We start from the raw sequence: 10742 nt of genomic DNA, 5'->3' as shown, positions 1-10742 counted from the left end.
CAGGTAATGGATCAAATCTAATAAACAAATCAACAATACACTTCACATGAGAGTCTCATGTTAGGAGAATCTTTTCAAAAGAGTTAATAACACGAAAAACCTTCTTCACGATATCTGACAGGTGTATGCTGTGTTAGTTAACAGCTTGAAGGAAAAAGGTTAAAAAAGCTTGAAGGAAAAAAAAACATTTCCATGACAATGTGATACAAGCACTTCTCATTTAATTTTCATCTTTACCAAACAAACATAGAAATTTCATTTTTATCTCCTCATTAATCAAAACCATTCACAAAACAACATTTCCTAGAGACAAGTATATAAATACGTTGATTGAGTCATCATCATATTCATCAGTAAAAATTTAACAAAAGGGCACCTGAAACCACAGTGACATATCACTTTATCCTCTGCGATCTACCAGGTCTACCAACAACTACCACCATCAGCTGATCGACGCCTTGATGCACTACATCTCACAAAAACATGGTAATGTCCCCTTAAAGTGGATGCCCACATGAAAGCTGCAATTTGTCTCCATACAGAAAGCTATTACAGTATAGATACTGAGTGGTACTATGAGTGGACCAAGTACTAACATTTAAAGCAAAAGTTTGATCACTTTATCTCATTCTATTATCAAAGTCATGCAAAATTAAATCAATTCTGACATCAAAACTTGCAATTGGATGGAAACTATAAAAAGGACTCCAAAGCACTTTCTATACAACTACAAGTTAAGGCAATGGAATTAAATTCCTTTCATATATGTCTGTAATTCTGTGAGTGTATGTATGTGTGTGTGTCTTGTTTAAAATCAACTTAGATGTGGAGTTAAAGCTGCTCTACGTCATATCTTTAAGTATATCCTCATTCTCACTTTAGGTCAAAAACATTTAGCCCATCACACATCTTGGAACAAAGGTCCAAACTAAAAAGGTTAAAATAGTTCACATTATGCAAAAGATAGTAAAAACATTTCTTCAAAATCAAAAGGAACCAAATACAGCCTTTTGCACAGTGCAATTACAGAACTGGAAAAAGCCCTTACAATCTGTACATATGGCATGGCTTTTTCTAGCACAAAAGTGGAAGAAATGTTAAAAAAAAATCACAAGAGTTCAGAAGTGATCATTAGGTATGGAAAAAAAATCTAAATACAATCCAGTCAGATAAAAGACAGACATACTCAGGGCGATATTGTTTATAAAAGTAGAGGGATTACACTTTTGTAGTGCTACTGCAGTATAGTTTAATCCCACTCTTAACTTCACAATACAGTGCCTCCTGGTGGTTCATATCAGTTACTGCAGCCTGGATGTACAGTTCTGGATCCAGTGGGGATCCAGAATCAGTTGTTTAATATCAAAAATCCAATCTGTCATTCAAAAAGAATATACATCATATCATTTACTAACTTTCAGCCTCCCAACATTTCCCTTCTGACACCCTGAAGCTCAGACAGAAGTGTTTTCATTTATTTGTAGCAAAGCTGTATTTTGTGCATACAGTTAGACAGGTGTACAGTTAGGAGTTGGACAGTAATGGCTGTGCTTCTATGGCTAAGATGCCTTTAACACCAGTGTAACTGACATGGACCACAGCTGCCGCTCATTCATTCATTAAAAGCGCAAACTACACACCCTACAGCAGAGTGTTTGCACTCAAATGACAGAAATATTAGACAAAATAATACACAAACCTATCTCAAAAGAATACTCACATGCCATATGTATGCTGACAGAGCCGTGAGTTGTGGTTCAATCATGCGAGAGTAAAAAACAGGACCGCAGCCTCTTTTTAGGGTTGCCTGGTGATTGCATTTATTTAATATTTATGTTGGTAACGACTACAAGTAGTTGTGGTGACCAACTGGTCGCCCAGAAGTTGAGCATGCAACACCCTCAACCTCTGGGCGACACAACTCTTTCCAGTATAGGACTTGACTAGGCTGGTTTTCACCTGGTTGTATTCCTACATAAAAGCAAAGTTGCCAAGTGCCTATATCATTTTGCAGCTACATCACTGTCCTGTAGCACCCATCAGTACCAATCAATGTGTCTAATGGTAGTAGTCAGCTGAACACAAGTACAGCTCTTAATGACGGATGTCACATCAAACCCACTATAAAGAGCAGGAGTATCTTAATCTGTCAGTGTACATATGGGCATGTGAGTGAGATAGGTAGATTTCTCTGCTCCATAACCTTTCAATAACTCATAGGGGGGCTGCTGCACAGCAATCAAAACAAAGTGCAACACCGTGGGGAACAAAAAAGTGTGGTTTTCTGGTTAAAAAAAAAGAAAAAAAATCACAAAAGAAATAAAAATTTAAAACCCGTTTTATTTTTTGGGGTTAACAATTACATACACTCTCAGAGGGGGCAAAAAAAATCTCAAAACAAAAAACCTTTGCTGTCATTAAATATGTACCTCTACTAAAAGCCCACCTCACCCCAAACTCCACTCTGTTTGCAGTATAGCAAATAGTGCAAATTAACATTAAGTTTTCAGTCCATAGGACTACATTTCATCTCTGAATTTCGCCAAGCAGGTGATGCCTTCTGCTTGTTTACTTTTTTGTTTGTGAAACTGATCTCTGAACTGTGTACCTGGTGATTATTGCATGTGACACGTTTAACAATCATTTGCATATGCTTTGTCTGGACCTGTGAAGTGACTTCATGTTTCCCTTCGGACCTTTTTCTTCTGGGAGGACTTCGGAGGCTCCGCAATCTGCTCTGACCTCTCTGCACGGAGATTAAAGAAAAAAAAATGTTTTCAATTGAAATTTAAGGGCATCCAGTTACAGAACATTTCCATAAACAAAGGTCCAGAATATCATAAATATAATTCAATGCAATTCATTTTCACACTGACCTGGAGGATAATCTAATAAAATAATAATAAAATGTTAATTTCTTATTTTAAGTAGATTAAGGTTTGCATTAAAACTTAAAAAAGAGCTTTTTGAAATTTTGTAAATTTCTTTGTATATTCATAACTTTATTTGGTTTCCAATATCTCTCCAAACTGTTTAATTTACAAAAAATAAATATAATGAAAAGGTGCAGTTTGAATTTCCCCTATTATTCTGTTTTCACACGTGCTCTGAATAAAGGATCCGATTGACTGAGTAGCATCATGTGGGATGACTTACAATACACTCAGCTGGTCTGCGTGTTTCCTGTGTGAGTACATTCATTAAAGTAAAGACAAAGGAAAAGGCTGCGCAGGCTGCTAAAATAACCCTACCGTAATTACAAGAAGAGTTGGACACAGTAAAACAGAAACGGTCTTTGACTTTTTGATCAAAAAAAGTCAACCAAACTTAAATCTTACATTTTCTTAACTTGGGACTTTTAAAGTGTAGGGCCAGAAAAGTTTCAGTATTATTAATTTGTCACATTAATGACGTGTCATTATAATAAAGTTGACCAAGTGTTTTTCCAATGACATCTAAATCACTCCTAAAGTTTAAATGAGCTGCCACTGTCAGCCTGGGTCGCTGTGGGGAAGCAGGGTTTGGTGCAATTTGGCCTGTAAGGCAGGGTTAGGAGAGGTGTGTTGACAAGTTGGTGCCATAGTTTACGCCCTTCTGGCAGCTGTAAATAAGTACTGATTAGTGCATCCGATAGAACAGCAACTCTCTGGGATTTTAGCTAAGTGAAGCTGAAAGATGTTCAATGGATGGCTGGAGGGCAAAGGACCGCAGTACTGCTTTTGCCCACCAGGTGGGCGTGTCACAAGAAAACTATGAAATAATGACCTTGGGTATATACCCACAGATAGTGGCTTGTGTTTAAATGAAACCTAACAAGCCGCTCTTAGAAATGATTACAACACAGTGAACACAGATTTGGAGTCAGAGATGTTGAAACCTACTCTGAGAGGAGGATATGCTGGCATTCTGCTTTTTGGAGGGCAGTGCAGGAAGCTCTTGGGGTTTGGGTATTGTGTTGACTACGTGCACCGTGCTCACCGTCTACAACCCAAGAAATGATTATATTACAGCAGGTTAAATATTCACTTGAAGACCTGATTTTATCAGCTTGGTTTGGTTTATTACCTGAGCGTCAGATGCAGTCTCCTCTTCTGTTTTCTTCTTCTTTTTCCTCTTCTTTTTCGATTTGGCTTCTCCGCCGGACGGATCCTCTGTGTCCCTCTCATCCTCCAACACCTGACGCAACAATAACACATGCAGATCAATTTATGTGAAGCCTATAATAGAAACAGTACAGTAAGAAGCCAGAATTAAAAGAAAACAAAACAAAAAAAACCTTATTGGGGACGGGCTGTTCTTTCTGTACAGGAGCTGGTGTCACCAACACGGGGGGCTCTTCATAGTTTCCCCAATGCTCCACTGGGGCATTCCAGTCAGAGCTGGGATCTGCTGCTGCCATCCCATCTAAAAAAAAAACCAAACAAATCACACAATACAGATGGAAGTTAGTTAGATGGAAAAACCTGAAGAATCTTTTTAGGAGGATTTGATGCATAGCTACTTACTGAATCCTGACCATTCATCATCAACCTTAGGGCGGCTTGCCCACTGCAGATCCACTGAATTTGAAATTGGATCTGTATGAGACAGAAGGTTATTTGTTAATTTATTTATTTTAATGAGGGACGTAGACTCATTAGTCTAGCCATGACAATTATCAATCAATCAGTAAGCATCCACACTGGAAGTGATTAATCGCATTGAAGCTGATGGCTGGTTGCTTGCAGACATTTCTGCATCTAGTTGCCTTGGTAACCCTGTAATGTATTTACTGCCAGGTCACATGCCAATCAACGACATCACGAGCTTTCATTGTTAGTCACTTCAGTTCCGTCATTTGCAAGCCTTATCCTGGGTCCCGCCCACTCAGTGCTGGCAGCAGTTATTTTCCCCAAGTGTCACCGACTTGCTTCGTCTCGCTTCCAGTGTGGACACAGCTGGTGTGTGACTGGTCGACAAACCTGTGGTGTTTAGTCCCAGCATGGAGAAGGACACTGGGCTGAGGTCAGCCTTTATCCGGCCATCAATGCCACTCCACGCTGTTGCTGACGGCACACAGAAAGACAGGTTATGCTGGTGGAATGCAAACAAACTGCAGCGGAGATTAAACGTTAACAGCGTGGTTTCTAATACTATCTCGTCTTTTTTCCACTGGCACTTTTTCTTGAACACCTCACAGCATGAAATCCAGTCTCCTAGAGACAAAATAACTAAATAAATCAAAATCACATTATACACAAAGAAAGGCTTACTCTAGTTTTACCAAACATCCTGCTCGGTTTCATGATAAATGCACTGTGTTTACCTTGGCAGGCTTACAGTGAGCTTGACATCCACAAGGAGGAATTTGTCTGACAATAATCCATCAGGACAAGCCAGGTTATTACTTGGGCTGCCCTTGTTGAGGCAGCAGTTAACTCAAGTTTAGATTTTCAAAGATTTAACCTGCTGTCATAGCTGCTTACTAAATGTTAGCTCAGGTTATAATCTCATTAACAAACTCTCTTATTTTCACTACACCCTGACCAGATTACGTTAGTACTCTCATCCCTCCTTTCAATTAACAAGGTGCCAGTGCTGTGACAGAGCCAGTTCTGTCTCAGTGTCTTCTGAGAACCAGCCCACACTTGGAAAGCATTAAGAAATGATCTTTATAGGGATGCAACGATACCAATTTTTTCAAACCGATCCGATACCGATACTTAGATCTGAGTACTTGCCGATACCGAGTACAAAATCCGATACTTCTACCACACACAAGTTAAACTTAACCAGTAGTAAAGAAACGACCCCAGACAACTCTTTAACACAAACGAAACGTTTACTGAACGTAAGGGCAGAGACAAATACTGTACAACACATCCCTTTTTTAAACTCAAATGATATTCCAATTCCTTAACCAAATGAAATACACTGTATAAATGAAATAATTCCCTTTCAAATTATATTAAACAACCCAACTTATGTTATCACCTTTTGGTAAGTGACTCACTAATATACACTCCAAAACACGTTATATAACTCCACTAAACATACAATATTCACACATGGGCCCCACACACACTCACATTCACACTTGTTGCAGGCCTGTTTGCTGCTCACGCCGGACGATGGAGAAAAATCCTCTTCTCCCCAGTAAGAGCACAAAGTCTGACTTACAGTTCCGTTGCTCGGTAGGTCGCCGTTCACCAGTCCCACACTAAATCCACTCCCTGCGGACCCGATGCTGTCTCTGCTACAGCGCGTTAGCCCGTCACTGTCCAGCTCTCCGACAGTCCATAGCGGCTGCCGCCGTGGCGCAGCCAAGCAGTCCGGCTAGCCTTTAGCCTCGACGGTCTTAGCTGGAAACACAGATTTCACGGTGGTGCTACCGTTGAAACAAAAAGTCACTTCACCCACACTCTGTTGCGAAGCTCCCACACGGTTAGCTTTCTAGTCACACACTCTTTTGTGCTAGTTAACCTCAGTAAAACTAGCGGAGTCTCTCACTTTGGCTCAGCTAACCTCGTGCATCTCTCCATGCCGTTCTCTTCTCCTCCTCCATTGCAACAGATACACAGGTCCCGTTATATGCTACCTTCACGGGCCTCCAGAAAATTAGAACTCTGAACAATATTTTAACTCCCTTCAGAGTTACATACCATACAATAATACTTTATGATTAACATAACAGTTTGATTGCTCTAATTAATTACCTGTATTTACCTTGTGACATATTACAGGGCAAATTAAATTCAGGGTACAGTTACATCACATAACTGTGAACACCTTATGTTACCGTATGTTCAAGTCCATGGGAATTATGAGTATCTACTCCCAAATTCCCATCCGGGCTACATTAGTATCGGTTCATGGTATCGGTTAACTTTACGAGCACGAGCACGCGCGCATTTTACAGTATCGGCCCCGATACCCGATACCAGTATCGGTATCGGTGCATCCCTAGATCTTTACATAGAATTTAGAGGATTTGTGGGTTACATCTGCCAATTATTGATGAGTTTCTTGCAGTAGGGTCTCTCACAGCCACTGAGTTTAAACTGCTATGCTTGCGCCAGCTTTTTGGCCCTGGTTTTATTCTCTCTTCTGCTGAAACTGGTGCTAGACTGGCCGCCAGAATCTGCACTAGAGGAAAGGGGGCAAAGGTCATTTCATTTCATTATCAGCTCTAATGTTTTGTGTAGAGAGAAAACTCCACCAGTATGTTCAGTCTAGAATCTCTTATAATGGAATAATGGGTTGCATTTATATAGCGCTTTTCTAGGCACTCAAAGCGCTTTACAATTCCACTATTCATTCACTCTCACATTCACACAGGAGGAGGAGGCAAGCTACAGTTGTAGCCACAGCTGCCCTGGGGCAGACTGACAGAAGCGAGGCTGCCATATCGCGCCATCGGCCCCTCTGGCCAACACCAGTAGGCAGTAGGGTAAAGTGTCCTACTCAAGGACACAACGACCAGGACAGAGAGAGCAGGGGGATCGAACCGGCAACCTTCTGGTTACAGATGAGCTTCCCAATCCCCTGAGCCATACAAACTATTAATATCTACATTTGTGGTGTAAAAAGGTTTACTCAGATCTAGATGGTACCTTGTGACTCCTGAGCCCATGGCTGGGGTTCTGGCGGGGCCCTGTAATGTGTAGCTGCTGAGATAGCACTCCACTTGTTTCCCTCCATAGTGCTCATCTGACCTGGGATCTTCAAGGACATATCATTCCAGCCTCCACCATTGACTGAAGGTTCTTTCCTCCAGCTGGAGGAAACTGAGGGAACAGGCAAACAGGAAAGACATGGAGTCCCTCAGTGACAGTTTTGTTCAAAATATGTCACAGGAGGGGAATTTTAGACCAGTTCACTGACAAGAAAGCAACACTTACGAGCAATATTGAAATTTCACTGTGCGTTTCACCTCTGATTTACCTTAAAACTCTGGATAAGTTCACGTTTAAGAAACCAACTTAAAAAAAGGATTTACCTTTGTCTTTAACGGCTTCACTGGCTGCATCTCCCTTTCCAGTGGTTCTTGAATGAAAAGACTCTGAAACAGGATTGGAAAGCTTGAGTAACCTGTCATATTACCACATAATTACTGTGTGATAATGCGGGTAGACTATTTATCAAAATTGCATACTGAATATGCTACCATCTTCTTTTTAGAATAAAATACATTTGCCTTAATTCACTGAGTTGCTGCAATGTGACTGGCTCATTAGATACTTGTGTTAATGAGCACCTGAACAGGTGTACCTAAAAGAGTGGGTGGTGACTACATTTAAACATAGTGAATTCCTTCTACATGAATACCATGGCTTCCTCTGTTCCTCTTGTTAACTGCTGCTGGTACAGTTGCCTCCACGTGCGTTTTTGATGCTTCCACACTTCCTGGACCGCCAGAGTCCTCGGGACCCTTTTCCTTCCTGCGCTGCTGCCTCTTTTCTCGGTTACTGACTTTTGTCTCCCACACACCTGGATGACACACACACACATGCACACAAAAAATAACACGACATTCTAAGGGGATGTGGTGTATACCGAACTACGAAAGATTTTTGCTCATTACTATATTTCAAAGAGTCTGGCTGCAATCAGAATGACAGGACATGCACGAGAAGCACATTCTGCATAAAATTAAACTGTCTGTTTGAAAATGAGAAGCTATTGTGACATTTCCGCCTCAACGGTTGAGCTGTACCGTCATCAGGTTCCTTCCCATCGTTTGAAGACAAAAGCTGAACTGGTTTCACATCTGTCTTGTTCTTCTTCTTGTTCTTCTTCACCTGCACTGGGGCTTGCACCTCCTGCTTCTGTGGACAGAAATAAAAGAACAATCAAGTTACCTCATAATAAGAAGCTTACTGCACTTAATGTCTTTTATTATTTATCCTTTCTCATCCCAACAGTAGTCTCGAAATGTTTTTTTTTTCACTGCACAGAAGTGGAGTTCTAGCAGTATGTCACCAGTAATAAAACTATCTTGCAAAACATCAACAAAACTGAGCAATTCATGGAAATGCTGCGCCTACTCTGCCCACCACTGGTTTCACATTTCCTTAATTTTGATTATACCTTCTCAGTTTTGATCTGTGCTGGCAGCTTAGAAACCGCCTCAGCCACTTTAACTTCCTCTTGAGCCACAGTCACTGGCTGTCCATTGGACTGAGACTTCTGGAGGGGTGAAAAGACACAGATAAGAAACATAATAGCATGACAACCCAGAAAAACAGGGAGTGCCCTTATCCCAGTGTTAAAGACCAACTTACTTTAAAAAAAATCGACAGTTTTTGCGTCTACATTAAATTATTAAGCCTTATATTACTGGTTAATAACACACTTATTGTCTGTTAGCTTGTCTTAAAAGTTATATTTAACAGATTAAACAGATTATCGCTTTCTAAATACGAGCTTCAAAGAAGCGCGCCTGGATTGCGGACGTCTTTAAAACTATTTTCACTCGTCAAAGCGAAAGTTGAAGCTTCAGGTGGCTAACGATGACGTATAAACTAGCTAGCTAAAAGGAGTATCAGGTGGTTGCACACACCGATAACACCTTCCCTTTCTTAAACACCCTACCTTCATCCATATGCAGTTAGATTACTGGTTTATTTTTGTCACTTGTAAGTGGGTCGTGGGATTGTCCCTAGATGGCCTAATTTGTGCTGCGTAAACAAAGTATACGACGAGCTATACGACCGTCAATTCATACATGCCAGGTAGCTAGCTGGCTAGCTGACGCCAAACTTAACGGCTTTTGTTAATAAAATAATAAAATAAGTGTCTAACTGAACTGTTTTGCAGAGGGATTACTTAGGTTTAGGAGTTAAATGAACACCCGCGCTTGTTGTGACTGACTCGCTGTGATTAGACGGCTCGGTAAAGGCTGCCTGCGGTACCTTTTCTACCGTTTTCTTTTTGTTCTTCTTCTTCTGCTCTTCTGGTTTGGCAGTTTTAGCGAAACCGGCCTTGAGGGGCTCACCGCCGCCGCCGCTGCTGCTGCTCCTGCTGCTGCCGTGTGTGACCGGGGATCCCCGCTTTTTCCCGGCGAGCAGCCCGCCGCAAACAGCGGCCCACGACAGACTGAGCAGCAGCAGAAGACCCGCCGCGACCGTGGACAGGATGACCCACGTCGGGTACAGCTCGGGCTTCAGACCCAAGTCAACCCCGAAGCGAGCCCGAACATATCCCTGTCCCGAAGACAGCAGCTCCTTCAAGTGGCTGGAAAGCAGCTCGGCTTTCTCCAGCGCAAGACCTCGCAAGTCTCCAGCCATCTTTCAAAATTGCGCATACACTAGCTGTAGCTATCATTTCCAGCGCCCGTGCTAACGGAGGAGTGGCTAATCTAATCTGACTGTTAACATCAAGGCTACAAACAGCAGGATATCAATACTACATCTGCTCACACTCACAGGTTTGGCCACGACAGCATCATGCACTTACACGAGCCGCTCTGTAAGTACAGGAGCTTACCCATGAATTTGAAAATAACCCATGCACAAAATACTAAAACAAACATTTGCTGTGTAAATTACACCTGTCCTGAGACTAAATGTACACATAGTTGTTGAAAAAGTGGTTCCAAACTATTATTTAAAATACAAAATAACAACCTAAAAATATAACAACTAAAATCAGTTACACCCCACTTTTTCTGCTTTGTGTTGATAGTCTCTTGTAATTGTTAAGCCTTAAAAGAAAGACATAAAACAGTGAGATGAAAAAGAAGTAACACAATCCAGTCAGGT

General features: G+C 41.3%; 1 protein-coding gene across 2 annotated transcripts; it reads right to left on the bottom strand.

Moving 5' to 3' along the window:
* Positions 1 to 204: 204 nt before the first annotated feature.
* mtdha (metadherin a) lies at positions 205 to 10370 on the bottom strand. 2 transcript variants are annotated; one of them, XM_031742441.2, is made up of 12 exons: positions 9894 to 10370; positions 9070 to 9168; positions 8696 to 8807; positions 8308 to 8469; positions 7979 to 8041; positions 7593 to 7766; positions 4962 to 5039; positions 4506 to 4577; positions 4277 to 4404; positions 4066 to 4176; positions 3882 to 3981; positions 205 to 2746 (listed from the first exon to the last, which is right to left on the bottom strand). In XM_031742441.2, exons 1-12 carry the CDS (start codon positions 10266 to 10268, stop codon positions 2679 to 2681), a joined length of 1542 nt encoding a protein of 513 aa, XP_031598301.1. In that variant the 5' UTR covers positions 10269 to 10370; the 3' UTR covers positions 205 to 2678. The 2 variants fall into 2 exon arrangements, with proteins under 2 accessions (XP_031598301.1, XP_031598292.1); XM_031742432.2 differs by having other exon boundaries at positions 4962 to 5045; positions 9894 to 10368.
* Positions 10371 to 10742: the final 372 nt, after the last annotated feature.

This window comes from Oreochromis aureus, linkage group 22 (assembly GCF_013358895.1).
Source record: "Oreochromis aureus strain Israel breed Guangdong linkage group 22, ZZ_aureus, whole genome shotgun sequence".
Classification (NCBI taxonomy): Eukaryota; Metazoa; Chordata; class Actinopteri; order Cichliformes; family Cichlidae; genus Oreochromis; species Oreochromis aureus.
The sequence above is the reverse complement of the archived record's forward strand: the minus strand, read 5'-3'. Positions and strand labels throughout refer to the sequence as shown.